Source organism: Prenolepis imparis, unplaced genomic scaffold, assembly GCF_030444845.1.
Source record: "Prenolepis imparis isolate NDT839.2.m4 unplaced genomic scaffold, iyPreImpa1.0 SCAF_8, whole genome shotgun sequence".
Lineage (NCBI taxonomy): Eukaryota > Metazoa > Arthropoda > Insecta > Hymenoptera > Formicidae > Prenolepis > Prenolepis imparis.
The window spans coordinates 15824123-15851758 of NW_028141166.1; the positions used below are offsets into that span (position 1 = coordinate 15824123).

Consider the following 27636-nt stretch of genomic DNA (forward strand, 5'->3'; position numbering starts at 1 on the left):
ATATAATTACAATTGAAAATCTTAAAACTAATCATTACAATAATCAAAAATATTAGATATAAATTTCTATGTCTATTTCTATTTTTATAAATCACAATGTTTTTTTTATAAAATCTTAATAACTTAATAGATATTTATTATAAAAATATTTTATTAGCAATTGATATTTATATATATGATTCTAATTCTTGTAACTCAAGTCTTTTAAGTAAGTCTTTTGCTGCAAGAAAATAATATTAAAATTTTAAATTGTGTAAAAGAAATGTTAAAACATGTTATACATTTATACAACTTTGTAAATGTTTAATATGTGTATACCTTTGGAATGATATGTTGCAATTGGATCTGTGGGAAATGGACAACCAACATCAGAACTATTTAAAGTGGTTCCAATTAATTCTGCTGCAGTTATAGCATCAATAACTTCTACTTTAGTTCGGTACATAAGTTTTGCATGACCCTCTGCTAATCTGAAATCATTAAGTTTACTGATGTGATCATGAGTTTATTATTTTATATATCTGATGATTATTATTTTATATATCATTGGTATGATATCACTGATTATATATAATCGGAATTTATTTAGAACAAACAGCATACAAGAAAGAAATCACAAATGATTAATTTTATACCTGATAAGACTATCTAAAAGCCGCACTGTTGTTCTCTCAGGCCTTCTATATGGATCTGATCTGTGATAAAGATAAGTTGCACTGAGTATTTTTTTTGCCTCTTCAGTTAACACTGGTTTCCATGTACGCACGTGCGCGAAATATTCACAGAGAGTCTCCTCCATCCACAAACCTATTAAGTTCGAAGGACCCTTATATATTTCAGAATATCTGGAAAATATTTTAGATTAATTAAATTATTTAAATATTTTATGTTTTAATACTGCAAACTATACGGTGTTATAAAATACATATGTTATTACGAATTATTTTCTTCGTCTTCAAAGGCAGCTTTCAAAATATGACTTGACGTCATTCTGTCCCACTCGGGATTTCTAGTATCTTTTAGAAGGAGGATCAAATCGAAACGCGATAAAAGAGGATTTCCCAAACAGGTTTTCCATTCTTCACCCGTAAAACATCCACCATCTGGGTTAATAGCTGCAATGACGGAACAACGGCTATTTAAAGTGGTTAGCATGCCGGCTTTAGCTATGGAGATTGTTTGTTGTTCCATTGCTTCATGTACAGAGGTTCTATCATGTGAACTCATTGTTGTAAACTCATCTACGCAACATACACCTCCATCTGCGAGGACTAAAGCGCCGGCTTCTAAATGCCAACCATCCGAATCCTGCAATATATTTTATGGTAGATTATTTACGAAATAATTGCTTAGATTGAGGAATAAGATAAAAATAAATAGAAGTATTTAAAATATACTAACTTTGACAGCAGCTGCTGTAAGTCCAGCAGCAGTAGTACCAATACCAGTTGTAAAGACAGACCGTGTAGTTAATCGAGACGCAGCATGAAGCAATTGCGATTTACCAGTTCCAGGATCTCCAATCAGAAGAAGATGAGGTTCACCTCTTATACGTGTTCCCGTTTCGTTAGTTTTTGCTACTCCACCGCACATAACAATGGCCAATGCTAATTTCGCGATATACATTCCATATAGCTGTAAGTGATCAAGAACAAGAAGTTATATTTAAATTATATATAATAAATTATATATAAAAAATATATATTTTTACTATGTATATTTTATATTATACAGTAAAAATATATGTATATTTTATATTATATTTCATAATGCTCGAAAATATAAATACCTGGGGACAAATAGAGGCAAGAATATTGTCTCTGCCAGTTAATGCATTATCTCGATAATGTTCCCAATATGCTGTAAAAAGATCTTTTATTTCAGCAGTAGAAAACGCTGTTTCTGAGATTTTTCTGCGTATCGAGATGCTGTTAGCCATCAGGAATGTCGTAGCTTCTGCGCGATGGCCAACTTTTAATGTATTCCATTTTCGTATAATTATTCCACTAAAAATATTTTTACAATTAGGACTAAAGAGTTAAAATCACGTTTTAATAATTGTAATATTTGATATTTTTTCTCATTTTTTTCACAATTAAATATAAATAAGCTACTAACCTTATGTCTACATTATCACCAGGTCTACATTTGTCAATCAGATCATCTAACAAAACTACTTGTAAACCCATTGAATAATAATTCTTTGTATCTGTTTTACATTTGTCCTGTGTTAAATATTTATATAAGAAATATGATATATAATAGTAATAAGACAAACCTTTTTTACCTGAATTTTTATTTCTTGATAATCTGAACAATCATCTTGTTCTAAAGATGTTAAAGCTGTTATATCTGGTGTATGACAAGCTTCACAATACTTGATATTTCTAAATAATTGCCTTTCCCATTCTAGCTGTAAGAAAATATTAGAGATCTATAATTTATACATATTCATATACATATTAGAAAGAGATAGTATGCTTCAAATTTTTAATTTATTTTATGTTATGCTTTTTGTTGAATGTGATATTTATATACCTTAACCACACTGATATGTTTGCATTTTTTACAGACAAAACGTTTTTTCAATTTCAAAATTGTAGGCTGAGACATGCGGACCACAATTCCAGATGTTGAAACTAATTCACCAATTTGACCTGTGTCAATTTTTATTGGTACTGTAGTAATTCTAATGTGGACCTATTTTGATATTATAATGAAGAGTATGAGATTAATAATATAAATGATTATCAGAATATAAATATTAAAACTAATTTCTGTTTTTTATCAGGTATTGCATAATTGATATACAAATAATTAATAAAATAAAAATTCATACCTTGGTTTTTACTGTTTGATCTGTTTTGCATAATTGTTCCTGAGCTTTTACTGCTGCTTCATCGCACAATGGTAAATAATGTCTAGGATTGCGTAAGATTTTCTGTCCATTCTCTGCATCAGCTTCAAATAATGACACAAAACTGAAAAATTGCAAGAACATGTAATAAAAAACATTATAGAAAGAAGAGATGTCACGTAACTTAATAACTTTTTTACTGTGATACATTTAAAGTTTAAAACAAATAATCCTGAATTATACATATATATATTTTTTTGTTAATCTAATAAATGCAAGACAAATATAGAAAATTATCTTACTTTATTTCTATCGAGTAGAACACATGATCATTTGCAGCATTTAATATTTCTTCCAAATCTTTTGTATGATACTTTAAAAGATAATCTTCAAGCATATTGATTATATAAAATATTACTGTGATAATCCGCAACAAATCAACTTTAATTTAAAATAAGATATGTTTTACAATCTTAATATAAATAGTGCATGATTATTTTCCTAACTACATATGACAGTGTTTACATTTTATAGGTTAGCTATACTAACCTAAACAGAGATTTCCCCTATTAGCAAACCATTGATCGAGAGACATCAATCGATAGTTATCGATCGAGACTCGAAGCATTTGACCAATCAGGGCGAAGAAGCTTACACTTCAGAATGAAAGTAGCGTCAAGAGTGAAGTGCATCTCTCTTCAAACATAATAAGGCATTAGAGAATTACGCGTGCACGCATCGGAGTTCGGAATCAATAGTGCAGATAAATAAAAAGATTGGCGTTATGTTCTCGTCATTATCGTGCGATATCCGCTTGAATCGTGATCCCTGCGTCTAAGAATCCAAAGGTATATATATTTGTTTTTATTAATTAAATTGATATTATAAAATCTGTTGCACATAATATTGTTTCTTTTATTTTACTTCTCCTAACTGAATTTTTTGTCGAAACAGTTTTGTATTTCTAACACATATTTTATTCATTTTGATAAAAATATCGCGTCTAGTACAGCGGCAAAGGTTAGGTTATTTGCTGAAACACTGCTTGCTATCAATGCCGCAAATTCCTCAACAATCAGTTAAACGCTTGAAATTCCATTTGAGCCGAAAAGCATTTTCGCATCGCGCTCTGAGGATTGGTCGCAGTTTCGGTTACTTTTTGCCAAACCGCATTGACGGCTGGCTTCCATTAATCGATTTCTGTGTTTCGACATTTATCTGTCCCATAATTTCCGCGTCGCGGTTTCGTGCGAAATTCTGCGGCGAAACTTCTTCCGCAACATCGAAAACCTTTTCTGCTTCTAATTTTTGTCAACGTGAAGGTGGTAGACGCGGGGTGCATTTCAATAGGAACACACACACATACACACACACACATTTGGGGAAATAAATGTAAGCGGCCGAAAATAGATATTCCGGACTTCCGAATATTTGAGTTACGATAAAATCGAATTTTTCGCTCGTTCAAATAGCAGCGAAGTAAACGGAAATCGGTGGAAATATACACATAGCGATGATAATACTATCCGCGAATGGGACGAGAATTTTCCGTTCGACTTTTATGCAATTTTTCGCACTGCCGATTTTTTTACTGCTTATATAAAAATAATTATTTGTAGAGAAAGACAAACTCTCTAAATATTTATTATACACGTAAGCTTTTCCGTTGTTTAAAGAAACGCCAAGCCGAAAAAAAATAGATGCAAATATTTATCGTTTATATATGTTATTAAATATTTAATTTAACAATATTATATAAATAAAAGTTACTAAAACGGTGCAAAGAGAAATGCATAATATACATTTTAAAACAGTGTCTTTATAAACTGTAAATTATTTTATTTTTATTGTGGAGACATTTCCTCATATTTCTACTTATAAATCAAATTATTTTTGTATTCGTCTCTTTCACGAACAAAATGCTTTATATATTAAGCAAAAAAAAAAGTTGTAAACCAGAGTCGTGTGTCCGGGAACAAAGCGTCCGTTAATCAACGTTTTAACGATATCCGATTTGGGATATGTAGCGCGGCGTAACTCACCTTTTTATTTGTCGATTCTCATCCGGCACTATTTCTTCTCCGAGTTTGATACCCGGAGGGATTTGATTTAAATTGGAGTACGACGACATTTCAAGTGGGGATAATGTACATTAAATATATGACATATCTGTATTGGTTTTACGATGTCATTAGTAACGATTCCCTTTACGACCTGTTTCTGAGTTATAAATTACTAGTCGGATACACGATGGTGGAGAGAAACAGTGTAATTAGCGTTACTGTACGCGCACCAGATATATATGCGAATGTATAATTGGTCTGCACACGATCAAAACTTGCCTCATCCGTTTTGTACTTTAACGTCGCGAGCATAAGTCTTCTGATCTCGCGAATCTCTTCAAAGCAGCTTTGTTTAAATATATTTTTTTCCCATTTACATATGTATATTATACTTGCAGATATTAGACAATTATAATGTCACATTATCAGGCTCGTACTGCTTTAAATGTATATGATCAGGATATATAAATATTATAGAAATAAAATATGTGTTAAAGATATATTTTAATATATTTTGATCGAAATTATATATAATTATATATTATATTGCTTATATTTAATTATTATATCTACAGTATATTATCATATTTCAGTATATATAAATAATACATAATAAAAAATAATGTCGTTTTAAAAAGAATAAAAAAATAGTCATATCTACATATATATTATTTTAAAAATAAGAAATAATAATAAAATATACATATGTATATTTGAATTAATTCAAAAAATGTAATTCAATAATGTAATTCAAAATCTTTCGATACAAAATTAAAATGATAAAAACAAATTATGCAATTTTTCTTGGACAAAGTTTGCAGCACATTTTTCTAACATAGAAATTGATCTGCTTTATTTGGTCTCTTTATTTTAAATAAATTTATTGCAGCTAAATAATAAAAAATATTTGACAAAATTATATATCGAACAAAATAAATAAAATATATAAAGATATAATAATTAAATTTGCACAATTAAAAAATGTACTATCAGTATGACGATATGTATAGTATATTGAATTAATAAACAGCATCACATTTTCAACTCTCTTAACATTATTTCTTCCTGAAGGAACAGGATATGATCGTTCTATTTGATTTTTCAGTGTTAACGATTCGACGAGGAACGCCATCCGGATAAAAGTAAACGATGAGCTCGTAACGAGACACAAATCGCTTTCCATTGAAATTCCTCGACCTTGTGCCAACAATAACTACGGGATCATTCGCTCAGTAGACGTCTATTCTTATACTTGAAATTCCACGAAACGCAAATTTTCGCCCTATTCCATCGAGCGGTAGCAGGATGAATCGCTGGAGTTCAAGTCACACGTATACTGCATTTCCTGTAAGTACAATTCTATACAAGTTGTCAGCCGCAGGCTGCACAGCTGGAGCTTTCCAGATGAAATTACAGAAAGTTGAATGTCATCGGAATATCCAGAAATATCGCCTTCTCTCTCGAACCATTAATATCACGTATATTTATTTGTCCGTCGCTGTATCTACTGGCGTTGGATAACATGAAAGTATAAAATATAAGCTCAAGAAAAATAGATCGAAGTTTTAGAAAATGTTGCATTTAATGAAATAAATTGTTTTAAATCCTTAACAATATATTTTGATTGGATTTAATTTTATATATATTTTGTTAATCTTTTTATACACAGTTAATATATATTTCCAAATACAAATTACAATTCAAATAACTCTGCTAATAACTGGATCTTCCGTTGGTTATACAGCATTCAATAAATAAAATCAATTAAATTGATATTGTTCTTTTACTTTATCGCCGAGTTTGCTCTTTATATAATTTCGTCTTTAATTCTGATGCGCAAACCTATATATGCGTAATTTTATATATTGATCTCAAATATTATGCATTTCCACATGTCACTTTTGAAAAATAACATTTATCCGTTATAAGAAAAATATGTTACTAATTAAATTTCAAATATTTTGAAATATAATATTCTTTCTCACGGAAACGTGATATTTAACTTATTGGTTTGTTAGTTATATGTAGGGATATAATTTTATATTAATTTTATCGAGTTTTACAAATACACAAATAAGGTTTTTGAGCTTACACAGCTTTCTCCCAAAGCATACAAGTTAAAATATTATATTAATTAAATATACGACAATAAATTTTTCAAATGACAGAACATTAATTAATAACATTAATTAATAACATAAATAAATAACATTAATTTTTATTTAAGTTAGAGAATGACAGATTTATTCTGTAGAATAAACAGTCACAATAAAAATAACATGTATAAATTTGAAACCATTTTCAGTATTTTATATATTTATATATTTATGTATTTATATACATATTTATCTATATATTTATATATTTATTTCTGAAACTTAATTTTTACATGTTTTTATTGAAATGTTTTTGTCAAGTTGAGAAACGCATTATTCGCGAGATGGACTTTCAATATTCAGTATTTTATTCTCTTTTTCCTATAGTTCTTTAATTATTTCACATAATGGATAAAGTTTTGAATCGAATAAATAGTTGATATTTAATTAATTTTATCGTATAAATGTAAAATTATTTTATAATTCTTATTGATCGAATTTTACATTACGCATCTTTAAATTCTAATAAATATAATATGCATTATTCGTGATGCTATTAAAAGAAAAACATATCACTCCTTATATTTAAAATTTGTGTCTCATTTGTAATATTATAAATAACTTCCATAAAATACTATGAAATTATTAAATTTTCTTTCTGTACTTACATAATAATTATATCTTTAGTTACTTTTTTGCTTTCAACAAGGATCGTAAATTTAGAAACTTAAAAATTTTTAAATTTAAAAACCACTTGCCGTCAATTAATTACTATAAATCGCAAAAATAAACATAAACAATATTTTTATCACATATTTTAAAAACAATTAAAAAAGAAAATCTATCTTGAGACCACTTTTTCTTTATATAATTTACATTCTATTAAAACTGCTCACGCAGGATTGTTCGACGATTTTATTTGATAATGTACATCGAAAACACAGTTATAGTGTTTGAATCTTTATAACAAAAATTTTGATCTATTTAAGTTCTTGAAACAAATAAAGCTTGCCGTATTATTATTATAAAGTATCCAAGAAAGTCTTATAGGAATACATTTTAATTAAGATACATATGATTTGCCTATATGGTTTATTATTTATAAATGTGTATCTTAAAAAAGTGACCCATTTAACGATTAGGCAATATTTTCATTCAGTATGCGAGGCATTTTATCATCCATTCACCATTTTATCGAAAGGTAGAAGGTATTACGATCCGAAAGAAATATCTCGCGAACAAGTACTGATAAAAGAGAAGTGGCGGTTGCGTCTTGTCCAGCAAGGATTCCATGTCCTGCTGGGTCCTGCGCTTTAATAATACATTTCAGGATCGTTAATCACATCGATGAAATATAATTTAATACTTCACCGACCAAGGGACGACCACTAAAAATGATGAACGGTCGGGAAACACGCGGCAAACGTGCCACCTACAAGAGATTCCCGTACGCCACCCTGAACGTGCAATAACGATAAAGGGTTGGGTATTCGTGAACGACCCTTCTGGTATAGGCACTCGTGAAAGGCATGTGTGGGCTGTACATTACATTCGTCCACTCAGCCACACTCAATAGCTTCCCAATTCGGATTCCTTCATATATGGAACGGCCGAGTGGTCCTCTACCTTCGCGAATAGCATTGGGACCAATTCGGGCACTTATATGTATAATATTCAATCAATAAGATATCCGCGTCATTGTAGCAATTTATATTCTAAATATAACGGATCTGGATAAATCTGGGTATATGGTCATGTGAGATTATATAAAAAGAAAGAAGATTGAAATATCGAATATAGATCTCGATTATTCGATGTTTGCTAGTCTTGGCAAATAATTTTCTTAATAACTTTCTCTCTCTCTTTCTCATATTACTTTTCTTAATATATTCTTTCAATCCAATATAGACGTTAAGTTATTCTTATATAAATCGATAAGTATATACATTGTCAAAATGTGTGTGCACTTGTTGCATATTTTGATGAATAATTTATAATGCTAAAGTATGCTTAAATTTATATTTCAATTTAAGTGTTTCATTGAATTAAAAGTGTGTTAGCTTAATAGTAATCTAATATTGATTTAATACTTATGTAAAAAATATATGGAATGTGCAATAGTAATAGTCACAAACTGTTTATTTTATCAAAAATTAAAAAAAAAATGAATTTTATTTTATCTCCGACTGAAACAAAGTTTTGTCTTTTTTACAATATAGTTTTAAAGCTTCGAATCTTGGAGAGTTTTGTTCCCATTTATAGAGCGATAGAGATCCTCGAGAAAGGTCACGTAGATATTGATTATATTGATCTAAAGGGAACGATCTACTTACTCGAAGAAGAAGTCTTCGTTATTACCGGCATTCGTACTGATGAGGTTCGTTCAAACATGTTCTTTTCGATCTTTGTGTGACACTCGTGGAAGTAGAATCTGTTGTTGCGAACCGAATCAAGACGATGTCCGTGATGGCAATGCCGGCAATTTCGATGGACAAAGGTGTTTCCGATTTGAGATGTAATTTGGCAGTAATCTAAACTTAGATAAAGTAGATTGATCAATCACGGTTCAATTTTGAATGACAAAAACAAATAAAGATTTTTTTTAATTGAATAGTGTGTATGGATTATATCAAATAAATTAACTCACTTAATTATTAGAGAAAGTGATAATCTATGGAAAATTAAAATGTATATATATTTTAGAATAATAGTATTGTTCTCTTTTATTAAAATAATAAACAATATACATTTAACTATTAAAAATAAAAAGGAATATAAGTACAAAAAAATTTTCTACAAAAAAATTTTAAGAGAATATTTCATTTTATATGCACATTATTCATATTTTACATGCATTTATGATGCATTTTTGAGTTATAATAATCATTTATTTATAAAGGAATGCAATGTTAAAATTAAAATTGTATAGATTTTATTGTAAAGATAGACAAAGAAAAAGAAAGAGAAAGAGAGATAGAGAAAGTGTGTGTATGTGTACGCGCGCGCGCTTTCATCTATTATATATAAATTATCGAAATATCCACATGACCTATTAAATGTGAGCTATAGAGATTATAGAGATTTGTAAAATATAGTAATAAAGATATAAGGCAACGTTTTATAGACTAATGTTATAGTTAGGTCAGAAAGTCGTTAATAACAGCCATTAGCAACATACATGAGCCCATATCGATCAGAATTTGCGACATTGTAGTCGTTCTATTTAAAATTATTGTGTTGAAATTAATGTTAAATCAAGTTTTAAACGATTTAAAATAGTTGATATTTTTAATCTGATATGAGTTTATAAAGGCAAATTATAAGAAGAGAAGTCAATCAAAAGAGAATAAGTTTATATGTAAACTGTTTATTGAGATGTTACATTATCACAAAAAAAATTAATACTTTTTTATGTTCTATGATATTATACTCAATAAGTTTAAAGTCTTTGCTATACTATCTATGTGGAATAAATATTTTACAACTTTTTCTCGTGATTGTACTTCGAACATTTTCCAAGAAATATCTCTAACGATTTTCGAAGAAAGACATTAAATCAATCCATAAATCATCTTTCGATTTTGTAGATTCAAGCGAACCACGTTAACTCGACTAATTTCTTTTAGTGGACGGATATTCGTTTTCGCCAATATTTCTTTATCTACACATTATATGATTGATTTGCTTCTAAAAGAAATTGCTACAAATTCGCTCAATAATTTTTTAGACGTATTTTTCGTATTACATAATAACTGAATATTAGAGATTTTTTTATGTGAATAATATTTATTAATTATTCAGAAACATGTATATATATATATATATTATATTATATATATATATATATATATATATATATATATATATATATATATATATACACACACACGTATTTTGAATACCGTACCGTCTCAACGCCGAGCTGAATTTATTCATTAAATATTTATTTCGAAAAAACATATTTTGCAGCAGTTGAAATGCTTTCTGCATATTTTGTACATACGTTACATAAAATTGGTAATATTTATTTAATTTTTTTGAATTTAGGCCGTAGTGTTTATAGTAGCAAAATTATACACAAAGAAAAATCTAAGATATTTTTATGTCATATCAATCTTAAAAACATGTGGACACGCATAATAAAGAAGTATTATTGTCTCTCACGGTGTGTATCATGCTGTGTCGTGTAACGGTACTTTAGAACCATTTCTTGTGGCTATAAGTTCAGGGAAGAGAACTTCATTTTCATCCATCTTCCTCTGCCTTCTTCATGCTGCGCTTAGATGCTTTAAAGTTAAAAAATTGCTATGCACCTTAAGAATGCATTGCGCGTTGCTGACATCACGCGGAAAGAAATGAGACAATAATTACTTATTAACTAAGAATGCAACAATATCGAACGATGATGTATCTACGTCGGTTAAACACTAATTTGCTGATTATTTATTTATAGAATTAAAGAGAGTAATTTAGATTAGATGAATGAAGCAATATTATAACTTTGCAATAATATAAAGTTAATTATTTTATTATTAATAATTTATAAAATTATTCATAATAAAAGTTGAAAGCATATAAATAGCTTTAGCAGAAAATATATAGTATTATTAATATTTTAACTGTATTATAAAACTCTTAAATTAATTTTTAAAGTTATTTGAATTAAAAAATTGTTATCCTGCTAACAATGAGTTGTCATTTTCTGAATGACTGAATATTTTTAAACTTTAGCACAAATATAATTTCTCACATTTTTTAGTAATATTACTTATGCCATTTATATATAGTTCTTTTTATATAGTTCTTTTTACTATCAAAATGTAAGAAAAAGACTTGATATTTAAAGTCAAGAATGAAGCTTTTATGCCTAAAAAGAATACTCTGATGTAATGTTTTATCCACCTTCGGTCTATGGATAAGGAAAATATGCTCGGATATAATAAAAACACATTGCCTTCGGCTATACTTTATACGCGCACGCAGTATAACCGTTGTTTTAAAAAAGTTTCTAGGAGATGTAGAAGTGAAAACAAAACATCGTTTTCATGCATCCTCTTTTGTCCTATTCATATTATGCACGCCTGCGTGAAAAGCATTCCAAAGAAAGTATTCATAATAATCAAGCTTACTATGAGAAATTTAAACTCATTTATATAATTATCACAATTACTATACTGGAAGTATATAAAAACAGAAAGTTGTCGTCAACAATGAGTTAAATAATTTTTCACCAAATCTATAGAAGAACACACACATGATCCGTCTTTTTTTTCTCACGTATATAACTACAAGATGTATTACTTAAGGATCGATATTTTCTTAGTCAGTAACTTTTGCGCGGACGAACACGATATAATCTTCCCGATATTACACATGACCACACGCCCGTTCAAAAATTAAACAGCTAGCTTCGACGGGGGTTGCGCCTCATAAATTATCAGCGGGAGTTGAGCGCAGGATCCCACTTTAGACACATGACTTTGGATGACTAGAGTCGTCTAGAATTTTGAATTATGAAAGCGCGATGACTCTGCAACTCGCGGTTGGTGATCGACCTCTCGCTGTCTCTAGGCCTTGACATTTATTTTTGATGCCTAAGAAGATGCTTAGCTCCACTATTTCAAATGCAACATTACGATGCATTATAGCAAATCGAGAAATAGTTTTGTATATCAAATATGATTTATACAAATGTTCAACTTGGCAGTAGTGTTAAGATCGCGACTTTGCAGTGAAACGTCTCGCTCTCGAAGTTTATAAAGTTATGCAGAAATTTTGAGAGAAGATTTAATGTTGCTTTGGTGAAAATTTATGACGTTGGTATGCAATAAATTGATTATATTAGAAAGTTGACGCTTGATAAGGCTGTTGAGATATTAATTCTGTATAAGCTTGCGCCGCCGTACAAAGTAAATGCAGTTGCAAATCTACATATTTTTAGAACGTGAGATGCAATATATATATATTAAAATTATGCAAAAGCAGTATTTTCACACTTTTAATATAAAGATGAAACAAATTTAAAAAATTACGGTATAGTTTCATAGTTTTCCCGCGCGATTGCAGTGTAAAATAACACACTATCAATACTACAATATACACATATTAAAGTTTAGATACGTCATAAAATTTTTATCTGCCGCTAAAAATTTATCACATCTTCGAGTATATCCTTTTCTTTTAAACGTAAAACAGATGTGTGTCACATCTTATCAAAATCATTAAATATTCTTCCTTTCAAATCCTTAAAGCCTCGTCTACGGGAACCGCTTACGACATAGATTTATCCGATTTGATCGATCAGATTCCAATGCCTATTTTCGACTTCAATGTTCGTCTTAAGATTTATATATATAAATCGGCGTCGAAGCCCATAAAAGTGGTGTTAAGCTGGCAAGCATCGCGATACCCTACGTGATCCATTTCTTTCCTTGGGTTGCACACTGGCCCATCATCATCCGACGACTAATTGTTTCTTTCGTCGAGCACACGGACGGGCCACTCGATCACGCGGGATGATCTATAGCGGAGTAAATCTTGTTTAGCGAGATACAGGTGGTCATCCCGTACAGCGGGAATAGAGCTTGATGGATGGCCGGTACCGATCTTGCGGTGCCTCGTGGTTTAGACGCCAAACATACTGATACGTTAACACGGTGGGGCGTTCGGTGTAGTTTAACAAAGCTTTGACGGACTCGCCAGCCCCGTGCTCGTTTTATGGAGATGCATCGGCGCTTTTCTCGTTGCGAGATTCCGTGTGTTTGACGTTTGATCTCGTCGCGCATGTGCATACTCGCGGAAGCATTAGTTTGTTTTCCCCATTGTAATGTATTAAAAAAAATTGTTTAAGAAGTTTATGAAATTTTTTTTATAAAAATTATAATTAATTAATATTTATAAGATTAATAATTATAATAATAATTAATTGAATTAATATCCTAATAAATCATAAATAAATATATATACACATCTATGTTCATTAAGGATTTTGAGAGAAAGATGTTTTCTCTAATTAACTTTTTGCTCAAAAAAATTAATAGATTTGTTTAAGAGAATCTATAAAAATATTTGTATAAATTTTAATATACGTATTTGGCTATAGGAAAGATAATTCCATATTTAGGAAATCTCATAATATTTCTTTAAATCTTAATTTAAATTATAATATGTTAGACAGCTATATATATACACATAGATCTTTCTCTCTTTCTTTCTCCCTTTCTCTCTGATTAATTCTGTTGATACTGTAGAACCATTAAATCTCAAATCAACAACTTTTTTGCCGTCACACTATGATTTGTGAGACACAAAGCGTACCGCGTGTTTTTCCTCCTAGCTTAGAATGCACACACACATGTGGTCTTTTTTAAATCATTCTGTGTCCTCTTTTTTTTTCATTTTTTGTCAACGACATTCTTTCCCACGTTATTATTATATTTAACTCCAAATTAGTCGACGAACACTTAGAAAATTTAGTATAAACATAAACTTTTTAGAAAAATATTTAAAATTTAATTATTGATTTATCATATCAAAGAAGAGAGTATGTTAAATCTATTAACTTTATAATTATCAAGACAAATCTCACTTTATATCAATGAACTAAAAGGATTGTAAATAATGTACGATTTTGTATTGCTAGTAAAATAAAATATTTTACTTGCGTAAAAACATGACGTAATAAAAAAAAGTAACGAATAATAAAAAGTGACAATAAGGTCTGCGAGATTTAATGTTGTGTGAAATTTTTTATGCGTGTTCATTTAGAGGTGTGTTTTGCGTAGTTGGTAAAGAGATGTAGATCATTGAATAATGATGGGATGTTCCATCCATTCCATTCGCTTGTAGTCCCATCCTCCCTGGCACAACAGTCATCATGTCGTCATGGTACGGATCACTTAGGGATCATTAGCTTTATGGCGCTTCCGTATGGCCAGCCGTTCGCGCGTACAAGTGAATATTATTCAAATACACTGTAAAATCGCGTCAATAACGGCAGTGAAATAAAAAGAAATACGCAATACAATATTTCATTAATGCCTAACTTATATGAAAATAACGTGCGAAAGACATATCTTTACAAACAAACAAAAATCATCCGTAGAAGCGAAAAAAGCGCGTGAAGAGAAACAGTAAAATAGAGCGAGAGGCAAAAAATTACAATAAACTTAATGAATCGCGCAAAGAAAGTAGGCTACTTACTAAAACATACGACGAAGGCCGTCAAGGAAGGTCAAAGGAGGAAACAGGTCGCCAAATCCGGACGTTAACAGGATCGATTTACTCGGAACGAAAAAGCTCGGAGCGCAACCAAGTAATTTCCGCCTCGCGGCGGGAACGATGATTAATTTTCCCGGTGATTCCCACGAAGAAACCTGCGACACACCGTCGCAGGTTTCCGCGTAGCCGAATTAATTCAGATATCACACGATACCCTTAGCCGCGCATCGCGTTCGCAGGACCGGGTAACCCATCGCGTGTAACTGCACACCGCAAATGTATATCGCGGATATTGTGTTACTGTATTTCATTACCAGCGACGAGGACCGGACGCGATACGTTGGCTATGGCGTTATCCTGGTGCGCGAGGTGAACCGGTATCCGCACGCAGCTCTCTCACGAAGTGAAACGCTCTCCCCCTTCATGCGGGTGTAGCGCACAGCTCCGACTTCCGGTCATCCCATTCAGGAATATCATCTTACGCGCTTCCTCGTGATTCAAACTCTCCCCAGATGGGTCATAATCAAAGACTTACAGCGCGCGCACACCTCTATAACTCTCTCTGTAAGTCAGCCGCTGCTTACAGCTACGACCACACACCCTGGTACTATACAATCACTATACAGTTCTTGAATACGTCATAGGTGGGTGCCTTTAATATACAGTTTCCAGTATTAACAGTAATATATATATATATATATATCCTTATTTTATTTACCCGTTCCGTTTTACATATATGGTGTCATGATGTCCTGTAATAATCACCGTATCTCTCGTATGCGGATAAAGCGAATTAAACCTAGTAGGAAAGTCCGTTTTCGATTCGAAATCGCAAAATAGTAGAGGATTTTCCTACTCACAATCAGTTTAATTCGCTCTACCTACAGACGATGGATGGAATGATTATTACCGGACACCCTGTATATATGCATATATGTATATATATATATATATGTATGTATATATAATATTAGAGTCGTGATAATTATAAAGCATAATCATTCATCTATTATAATAAATCTCTTTGTCACTCTGATCGCAGACAATACTGCGCTTTCTGTAGCCTCTTTAATAAACAGCGATTTTTGCTGGATGATGCTGGATGATTAGGCAAGTAAATTATGCAGTTCAATGAAATGTTCATGCATGACAGCACTTATATTGGCAGAAGTTTAATGGCTGAATATATCTGTGCAGTAATCGTTGCAAAACGTGCATCACTAATGTATTAGAACTTATGTGCATGTATGAGATACTAGTAAAAATGGATATAATCCGTTTTTTTGCTTTATTTCTCGGTTCATCTTTAAAATCTAATTACCATTTAAAGTAACATTAAACAGCTATAGTTTCACACAGATGACCTGCTCTTAATGAGCACGCCAAGTGTGCAAAACATATCGTTCCGATCCTTAAAGTATTATACCGCGTCTGGCTACATTTCTGGCAGTAGCGCAAAGAGAAACTAATTATATAACGTGATAACGAGGATAATGTGGGTCCCGCCATGACGGTCTCGCATTTGTGCGTTTATAAAGAGAATATGATTATAAATAGAAATGGGGAGAAGACACTGAGAGGTACAGACCATGTTTTATCCGTCGGTTTCCATTATTGTACCGATTTGCATGCTGCCAGCGTTTTTTATAGAATCTAACTGTCGTCTGCCATTACGTCATTAACTTAGAAACCTCTGTACGTGATATTATCTAAAAGACGAGCATATGGGAGCAATATAAGACAGTGACTGTTCATTGCCACTGTCGTCTATTATTCTTCATCGTCTTATCTCGCTTTTGTAAAACGCGTAAATTAACGTTGAACAGAAGACGTTGTATATGGTAATATTTAGACAGGATTTTGCAGATCAGACAGTGTAAATATAATAAATTTTTGCAATATTAATTTTTGTATATTATCAAACAAGACAATTAAAAGATAATTGATTAAATTTAAATCTGAGAACTCTATGGCTCTCTATCAGTCATACAACACACACATCCACACATAGAACCATGCACACAATCCTCCAGTCATATACGTATATTCAAACGTGTATATCCAAATATGTATGTATACCTATTTGGTGAATTATACACTCAATTATTTGAAAAAGAACAGTTGAATTATATTTATGGAGAGCGATAATTTTATAAGCTTGCGGTTAAACTTATACGAAATTAATTGAATTTAATTTGGTGCCTCAACGACGATCAATCACGCAAGAAGTTAAAATTTATTTTATGGCTGCGTTATTAAACATTCGAGTGATTGAATTTTAATCCTCGGAATATTTTTGGATTTTTACGATAACGAGAGAGGAAGCTGATTTATAAAAGTAGAAAAGGGAAACGCACGGCGGTATCACCGCCGCTATTATATCTGTACGGTATCTTTGTCCAATTATATTTCCAATTATTTTGCGAGCACATCCGGCTTACATCGTAGTCGGCGCGTAACGTAGGCGCAATTTAATCATATTTCATTTTCGACCAATTATAAAAACGGAGATAGCTCAGAGAATCCCATTTGATTTTACAGTCGGTCTTTTTTAAAATAGCCCTTTATATATCTGCTGTGTTTATATATATATATATATATTGTAGTGAAATGGCTTCATAAATATTTTGTAAATCCGCACATTTTATTCCATTCGAGCATTATACCATGATATATAATGACATTAAAGTAATATTATTTTGATTAATTATGAAATTTATTCTTTATGACTTATGACATTATATTTATTCTTTTTTCTTTCTACAAATCATCTAGAGAAAAGAGAACAATCTAAAAAAAAATTTTTTTTAAGTATATTTTCTATTATTTATGTTATATTTTTTAGTTATCATTTTTTTTGCGATAAAAAATTAACGCAGAAGAGAAAATAACATGACTTTTAATAATAAAATCTCTAAATATAGTTTGCCATTGATGAAAATTTAAAGCGAATCAAAATGTTTGGCGCGATTGATTGCGGAAGCAATCATATATATTGATAAATACTTACGCTCTAATATCTGCAATTTTTAGTTCTTTTATTAGTCTTTCTCTTACTACCGAAAAGAATATTTTCAAAGAATAAAAATATTTAACGTAACGTTTAAAATTTAATGTAACATTCCAAACTACAAGTGTCATATTTTCTCTTTGCTTCTTTAAAGTATATTTATATTTTACATTTGTTGTTATTTCGGCATATTTAAACTCTAAGAATATTATTTAATTTCATTCAAATGCAGGTAGGATTAATTTATCATAAAATATAGAAGTTGTACTTTAATGAAAATTTCAATAGTTCCTTAATGAGTTTCGAGCCCTTGATAATTAATTCCGCAAACTTATATTTCTGCGACCGAGTTAATTTCACCCACGCAAATTAGGAATTTAATCAAATCTCGGCAGTCATTTCGGCCATGGCCACGCACAAAAATGGCAATTAAATCCGACATGCCGTTATTAAGTTCCACAAATCATTTGCGTAGTCTTGCGTTTCCCATGAAAAAGAAAAATGACCGAGAATTGATTATAATTTATGAATTTTGACGCTTTATTGTAGGTATTGCTTATTCAATTGTCTTTATAGTCTATTATTTATCAAAACTAGAACAACACAAGCGCGCGTCATTCTTCGATTTTATGTTAAAAAGAATGATATTTAAAAAAAAATAATATAAAGTTTGTTTAAACTCGATTAATATTTTTTCACAGAAATCGGCTGATTAAAGCGTTAATTTGCTAATTAAATTTTAAAATAATAATATGGGAAAAAATTAAAATAGTAATATGTTGTAAATAATATGGTATAATACCTTATTCTTGATTTTTTGACAGAAAATCAGCTGTCAAAAATATTATAACATATTATTTAAAACCTATTATTTTAATTTTTATAACATATTATTTTTAAAATTCGTTAGCAAATTAACGCTTTAATTAGCTAATTTCTGAGAGAAAATATTAATATTTATAATATTTGTTTAAGTATCTCTCTATATATATATTTTTAATTTATTTGTTACAGGTAGCATTGCTGATAAGCTGCGCGCGAGTTTAACTGTGAGATTCTCGAGTGTCGAACGGACGTTGCTTATTCGTGTGGTTATAGTTTTCGTATCGTTATTTCTCATTGCGCAATGTACGCGAAATACGCGTGCGATTCACGCGTCGCGTCGGGAGTGCCGTGTAAAGTGTCGGGCGATTGTAATTATTCGTGTTTTCGCGAGTGTCGCGAGTGCTACCATGGACCAAGAGAGGAGGAGGAGGCTCGGAGAAGCATCGGGCGACATCGGGGCAGCTGTAAGGTATGCAAAATAAATATATAATAACATTTCTTTTAAGAAACATAATTTTTATGTATATGTATATATGTATATATGTATATATTTTATTTGTTATTACAGGTAAGATTTACATATAGGAGAGGAAGAGGAAGCCCGGGGAGGCATCAGACGACACTGGGGCAAGTTTGACTGCGAGATTTTCGAGTGTCGAACGGGCGTTGATTCGTGATTATAGTTTTCGCATCGTTTTTTTTTCATTGCGCAATGTACGCGAAATACGCGTGCGATTCACGCGTCGGGAGTGCCGTGTAAAGTGTCGGGCGATCGTAATTATTCGTGTTTTCGCGAGTGTCGCGAGTGCTACCTTGGACCAAGAGAGGAGGAGGCCCGGGGAGGCATCGAGCGACAACTGGACAACTGTAAGGTATGCAAAATAAAAATATTTTTTTCTAAACTGCATCGAGATATTCGACCGTTTCCAGACTTTCAAAACACCCTGTACACCCCCTTCCCCCCCACACATATATATACATAATTTGAATATTTTGTTTTCAGATCAATGTGCTGTGTACTACAACTCCGCTATTGCACGTATCGGTGAGTGAGAAATTGTTTATAACATTTCTATAGCGGTAAATGGGGATATGAAGCTAGCGTCTCACACATTTCGTGGAAACTCATAAATAATTAAGAGGTCTGGCTTTATCTTCAATAGTTCTACTATTGAAGATAAAGCCAAAACTCTTAATTATTTATGAGTTTCCATGAAATTATACGCTAGCTTCACACACATATTATTATTTTAAAATTTAATTAGCAAATTAACATTTTTATTAATAATTTTTGATAGAAATTAGGTGATAATAAAGCGTAAATTTGCTAATTAAATTTTAAAATAATATATTGAAAATATATTAAAATAGTAATATGTTTTAAATAATATGTTATAATACTTTCAATTCGATTAATATTTTTTGACAGAAATCAGCTGATAATTGTCAAAAATATTAATCGAATTGAAAGTATTATAACATTCCTTTCTATAAAAGACATGTTAAGTCGATTCTCGCAAGTATTGTTGCATCTTTTCGAGACAGCCAATCAGCATCGTAGAAAAGAAGCAACAATACTTGTGAGAATCAACTTAACATGCCTTTTTTTAGAAAGGGATTTTAAAGTTGTAGTCTACTTATTCGAAATCGTTACAACTATCTAAAAAGTTCTTATGTATTATCATGAAAATAATAACAACTAGTAATTAACATTTCTGATATTTTAACATTTTGTCCATTGCAATAAACAAAATGTCTCGCTGTATCTACGACAGTTACTCGATAACGATTGTTGAGCTTTGTTAAAAAATAATCAGATATCATTTCTTTGCGATGGATAAGATAGAATAGACCAGTTGTAACTTACAGACACAATTCTCACTAGTCCAGAAGTTGGCAATGTGAGATATGTATTCATGCCGAATAATAACGTTATGTTTTAATCGAATGTAATAGGCAATGATAATCAGAAATTAATTCTTATCATGATGATGATTAGTGATAGCACATGGAATCAAAATAGGAATTTATTTTCAAAGGGCAAAATTTTTATTTTAATGTTTTTGTATATAGCTAGAACGTTAATTAAATCTGAAAATCTTAGATGAACGTAAATGTTCTATAATTAAGCATAAACATGATTATTGAATTAATCTGAATGTATATATCTAACATAATCAGAATAATAATCGATAATCTCTTACCTCAGAAGCGCAATAAATGCTCCGATAATTATTCCCGCATACATGATAGCATATCAAATCCATTCGGCGCCTTTTGGCGCCGCCGAGGGGAGAAGAAAGAATTCGCGTTCCACGGATTGCGCAGCATGGGGGGTGGCACCATTTCTATTCATCGCGAAAAATAAAGCCGGTTTCGATCGCCGAATTCCGATAACCATGAATATTTTATCTGCATAATATTTCTAGCGCACACATTCAACGGCATGTTTCGTCACACATATGTCGATTCTATCTCTCTTTCTCTGTCTCTGTGTCTCTCTCTTTTTCTGTCATCTTGTTAGACATTACTTATAGAGACGGTGGTTATAACGTACGTCGTACTGCAGACTCGTATCGTGTTCATGGCGCCGGTGTGTCGGTGTGCGTGTAAATGTGTGTCGAGTGTAAATCGAAGATCTCACACTTGTATCCGCGATTTTCACACGAGCTGGAAAAGGATGACATGCGATTTCGCGAATCACACGCGCGCAAGGGATACGGACACCGCGGGTCGGACGAATCGCGGGGATAACAAGCTTCATGGACCGCCGCGAAATGGGCCGAACGTAAAGTCAGGACGTCGTTATATGATGCGTGTGATGGGTAATGTTGCGTGTCGAAAGTAATGTTGTTTGCCATGAAACGTTGTTAATAAACGCGTCGCGTTTCGTCACAGTCGCCGTATGTTGTGCTACGATTTTATACGCTAATATAATGTCATATCGTATACGTTGCGTGATGGTCGGAATATTAATAGCAAAATTCTACATAGCGATATTTTCTGTCGTGTTATAATTGTTCTGTTAAATGTTATAATTGTCAACATAGTAAACATTGATCAAAAAAATCGAAAAACAGATATTTTTTTCGTTTTGCTGCAAAAACAAAATACATAAGCAATATAATATTCTAAAAACCAAACACTGACGAAGAATTAGAAATAAGAATTTAATTAATTAATTTGCTTGCTATATGACAACGTACTCTGTTAAAAAAATGCGCTTAGCAAGTTGGCATACAAAATGTCGAGATACATAGAATAAAGACTAAAAACTCTTTTCCTGCGGTCAGAGAAACCGTGGTGGAAATTTAAATTTACCCACGTACAGAAAACTTCACAAAGCTCAGTGGGCCGTTTAATAAAATTTTCCTACGTACAAAAATTCCACGCGCGCGCCTCTTCTCATGTTCACATACAGGTCTCAAGAGCGTACCGAGTATACCGAGAGACGTATATAAAATCTCTGTCGCGTTTGCCGCGAGCGGGACACGAGCGTGCCGCTATGATTGCCCGTATTAGAAGGGGAGCACACGTTTGACGCAATGGCTCGCAAATTCTGTATGCATTCGTGGTTAGCAGCGTGCAATGTCGGGACGATCGATTGCGCGAGATATGCACGCTCGGATGCTGCGCTTTTGCGCGCGGATCGCGTCGATGAACAGGTCGCGAATTCCCGGCGCGCTTGATACGCGGCATTACTACGTGTTGCTTGATAAGCAGAGTTCACTGTGCGCAGATTTCAGCCCTTAACCCTTTAACGCTGCTTGCCTCGAATTGACGAGCCGTTCGTTACGAGTGATTTATATGATTAAGCGGGGCAGGACGCCAGGTTCATTGATGGTTGTGCGATTGCCACACATTTGTCGTAGCTAACAAAATATTTTTGCTTCCATATTTCCGACAATTCTCGTCGTCGTTACATTACTATTGTAACAAAGTGATCAAATTATTTGTATGTTTGTGCAATGCGGTATTTAGTAATTTAAATTAATAACAAAAAAATTATATTAAAATATAATTCTACAATTCAGATTTTAGCGAAAATATTTGACATTTCGCGGATCGCGCGCGCGCAAGGGATACGAACATCGCGGGTCGGACGAGGAGTCTCGGACGAGAAAATATTTGTATACTTAATAATGCACAAACGCATAATTTGCGATAATGTGAGAGCTTAACAACATCTATACCGAAACACATGTTTTTCTATTAGGTTTATGATAATGAAACAACCAAGTATGTGTAACTAATTAGGATTACATACTTATAATTGCATTCGCGTTTTCTGAATCCAAACTATGAGATATGCATAACATTGTATAATATTTACGTACTTTGAACGGCACAAATTTAATTTACGGATTAAATCCACAGATTCTTCTTCTCTAAATTGAGAAACATAAAATTTCTTTTTTCAAACCCAATACATTTAGAAAGAAATATTTTTCTTTGAACGCAAATAAATTGTATTAAAAAAATTTTTAATGTTTTTCTGTCAGGATTTATTTGTAAAGTTCTACTTTATATGTCTTTATCCAATTTCATATAAACATTTTGGAGAGCATAGTTATTTTCGGAGAAATGTAATGAATATATAATATATACATAATAATCCTATTAATCCATAGCGTCTCGCATATACATATATGTAACTTGACCCTTTACCTCTCGTATTCCCTTTACAATATTAACACGATTCGCTATATCACATTTCGGCGTCCTGGTGCCTACAATGCGGGCTTCTCGCACACAGATTATCGAGTTCTATACGTTCATTCGACGTATCTTCGTATGCGCTCCAAATTCATGAGAGACAAGTACTCGCACACCATTATAATATCGTGCACTACAATGAGAAAGGCAATTGGCTTTCCACCCGCACCGATTTCACTCACTCACACGTGTTACACGCGTCCTCCTCTACGAGACGACAATTCACACCGGTCATCATTGTGGGTTACGCACACATGCATATCGTCTCGAGTGGATCGTCTCTAGTGCTCCGTTCGTCGCACCACGCGCGGCTAGTTCTCCTCACGCGCTCACAGTGCGTGCGACTGTTTTGTCACGCGTGCGACGGACACGCGTGTGTGCACGTTATACGTCGTCGTCGTATTCGTCGGCTTACCTAAGTTTATTGTTAGAGGGACCGCGTACCACACTGTAGACGGAGCTTGAGGAGATTTAGTGCGTCTCGCATGCTGCTCCGGGTATCACATGTGCCGGCTCCGATCTACCTCAATCGTTCTTCGGAGTTATGTGGATGAAAGACATTTCAGTGATAATGCGTGGAAATGTGTGTTATTTTAGTGCGAATTTAGCTAAATTATAAAATGTTTGATGAAAAAAAAGTAAATTTATTGATTTTTCCATCATTATTACATCGATGAATCTTTGATGAAATCATGAGTGAATTAGGGAGAATATGCAGCTATAATTTAATTGATATTTAATATATATATGTAATTCATCTTACAAACGAATTTTAAAAATTACAAAAATATATAATGATAAAATGTTAAAAAGATATTTATAATTATGATTTAATTTTGTAATTTAACAAATATGAAAAAAAGGATAGTCAAAATTTTATTTTTACAAATTATTTTTTATTAACAACTAATTGTCCTTTTTATAATATTTGAAATAAATATTTTAAAATATAATATTATTTATATATTAATTAAAAATATTATTTAAAATATTATATACACACACACATATATGTATATCAGAAAAAATCATTATTAATATGGAAATTTAGATTATTATTGCAACTGAAATAATCAATCTTAATAATGATTACGATAGAAAATGAAAAAAAATAATGGATAGAAATTCAGAGAAAGGTATTTCTATGACGGTAATTAAATCCAAAATAGAATGACATACGACTCATTCTAAATACACAGAAAAGAGGATGGAGCCGGACCAGAATACCAAAAGCAAATAAAAGTTGTCACAGTACGCACAGCTCCGACCTGTTTACACAGATTCCACAATTCTCTACCATTTTCCGTACTTTTCGTCACAAACCTGGAAATCAAGCGGAACGCAATAGCGAGATTCCGTGGGCATCGCACTATTGGAGAAACGCTCGCTCTACTGGGTAACGGTGGTGCGGCGAAGTGAGGGAGTGAAAAACGAGAAATTAGGATTTCGAGGACAGCGAAGTGCTTGGAACACGAAAAACCAATTGCACGAGAACTCGAGAGGGGTTGGTGGAAAACGCGATAGCTTGATGAGAGTCCGAGAGTGGTGACAAGAGACACATTGTTTACTTTAGAAATAGTGTTATTATAAAATTATTACACAAGTAACTGTTAAATGTGATACTAAAATATCGCTAAACTTTATTTGATATTTTGATCAATGCCTGAACAAATCTAAAAGATGATTGCAAATACAGTTATTATAAAATAGATCAAATGATTAGTATAAAATAAATTAAATAGATTATATTTCAAAAAGATAATTTCAATAATAGATTATATTTTAATACTAAAATATATCGGAATTAACTAAAGGCAATAAAAATTTAAATATATATTAAGTTGTGCGTTTATACCTATTAATAGTTTCTTCAAACTATTAGTGGTTTCTTGTTTTTCATTCCGGACTCTTCGATTTGTAGGCGAAGCATTGGCTTCTATTGCTAAATATATAGTATCGTAATATTAAAGAAAAGTGAGTAGCCTCTTTCATTTTATTCCACATATTTTATTTTACATGCGAGCAGGAATATCAATGTATCCGAATAGAATCATTAAATTTGCAAGAGCGTGTCAGTCTATCTAACTAAGTAAAAACTCAAAATGCTTCCAGAAAAAAATGTGCATATCCAAAGCTTGACATTCGACGGAAATTTCGATACTATAAAGTGAAATAGGCAAACCAATACTGTCGACAACATCGACCTTTCGAACCACAAAGCCGCGCCATTTCCTGACACCGCGAAGAATAAAAAGGCAAACGGATGTCGAAAAAGTTTCGTCCTTTCGTGGAGACGTCACCTGAACCGTCGTTGCTAAAATTACTCCACTAAAACCGCCCGCAAATCGCCGGGCCCTTTTTCGTCATCACATTCGCCAGTAGAGACGACCCACGACGCGTTTTAATGTGCGTCGTTTCAAGCTTCATTCTTCTGGAACTAATACATCCTTAAATATGTCGACAATCCTATCTCTCTCAGCCGCGATTTTGGCATCGTTGCCTCTTTCGCTTTCTCTCTCATCTCTAAAATTTTAATTAAGTTCGGTAATTACGTATGTAGGACCGCGACGAAGAAAGAGAAAGGAAAGGAACGTTACTGACGTCGCATATAAGTGTTCTTGGGAACGAATTCGGTATAAATAACATGTAGATGTAAAGGTCACGAGATCTCGCAGTTTCAGCCGTTTTTAAATGGTCTTGTGAAACTTAGAAGATCGAAAGAAGATTTATTTGTTTCTAAGATAAGACTAAACAAATTGTTAAACACAAGTAATATTTTCTTTATTTGGAGAAAAAAGTTTGTAAAATATTTAATCCAAGTTTAAAAAGGCACGCGAGATATTTATTGATTTTTCAATCTTCGTATAATTAAATCTTTTTTTTTTGGCTCAAAAACTAAATCTTGCGCGAGAGAGACTTTGAGAAAAATTTATTTTCCACTTTCGATTTATTTTTACATGATATATCGTTCCATTTCTACTACGACGTTCTACTACGTTCTGCTATACCTCACATTTTATATATCTTTATTTTCTTCTAACTCCAAATTCATTCCTGGTCCTTGAGAAAACTCATTTTTGTTTATTCACGTTGCTTTTTCAGGAAAATTACTCAATGTTATTTTTTCCTCTCTTTTTATTTACGTGAGACTTCTCTCGCTTGATGATGTCATATAAGTATTTGAATTTTAATTTGTCTCGTCCTGAAAATTTCGTTATTCCCAGCGTGCTCGTACGCTGTATGTCGTACATTCACGCCATGTTATTGTGTGCGCATACTAAGATACGTACGCTGCACACAGACGTTTTACATGTTCTCAGTTTTATGTCCCACCCTCTGCACCTGTGCAACACACTCGCTCGCTATCTCCAACCCGCATCTCGCTCCTTCGCTCATTCCCCATCAAGCTCCGTAGCTTAACAAGGGCATTAATTAATAATACCTCCCAGGGATAATTTGCGCGCGCTGTCTTGCATCAGCATTGCCATTGTCCGCGAGGTTGGCATCTACCCTTTGTGTCTGCGTCGCGGTGCATCTTAAAATTGACCCGGCGCCATCTCTCTCCCCAACACACACATACACACACACTAAAGACAAACGTCGGTTTTCTAGACACGATTTTTGAAGTAAAAATAACTTAGGAGATAGCATAAGTGCTGACTGAAAAAAGTTATTTATTAGTTCTAGCTGATATTAGATATACTGTTATACGTTTGTGAAAAATATCTGATTTTCAAACATTTTGATGATTTTATAAAACTATAGATATATGAAACTTTGCAAATATGTGGAATTTATAGATTTTATTACAGTGCGAGATGCTAGAATAAGATTAGATACAGCAGTTAT

At 32.2% G+C, this 27636-nt stretch overlaps 1 protein-coding gene across 2 annotated transcripts; it reads right to left on the reverse strand.

Moving 5' to 3' along the window:
• Positions 1 to 20: 20 nt before the first annotated feature.
• LOC145939440 (DNA helicase MCM9) lies at positions 21 to 3376 on the reverse strand. 2 transcript variants are annotated; one of them, XM_083043754.1, is made up of 11 exons: positions 3160 to 3367; positions 2840 to 2981; positions 2539 to 2657; positions 2288 to 2413; positions 2119 to 2225; positions 1790 to 2006; positions 1402 to 1635; positions 938 to 1308; positions 636 to 845; positions 319 to 470; positions 21 to 220 (listed from the first exon to the last, which is right to left on the reverse strand). In XM_083043754.1, exons 2-11 carry the CDS (start codon positions 2868 to 2870, stop codon positions 168 to 170), a joined length of 1620 nt encoding a protein of 539 aa, XP_082899880.1. In that variant the 5' UTR covers positions 2871 to 2981; positions 3160 to 3367; the 3' UTR covers positions 21 to 167. The 2 variants fall into 2 exon arrangements, with proteins under 2 accessions (XP_082899880.1, XP_082899879.1); XM_083043753.1 differs by having other exon boundaries at positions 26 to 220; positions 2539 to 2700; positions 3160 to 3376.
• Between the last annotated feature and the right edge of the window lie 24260 nt (positions 3377 to 27636).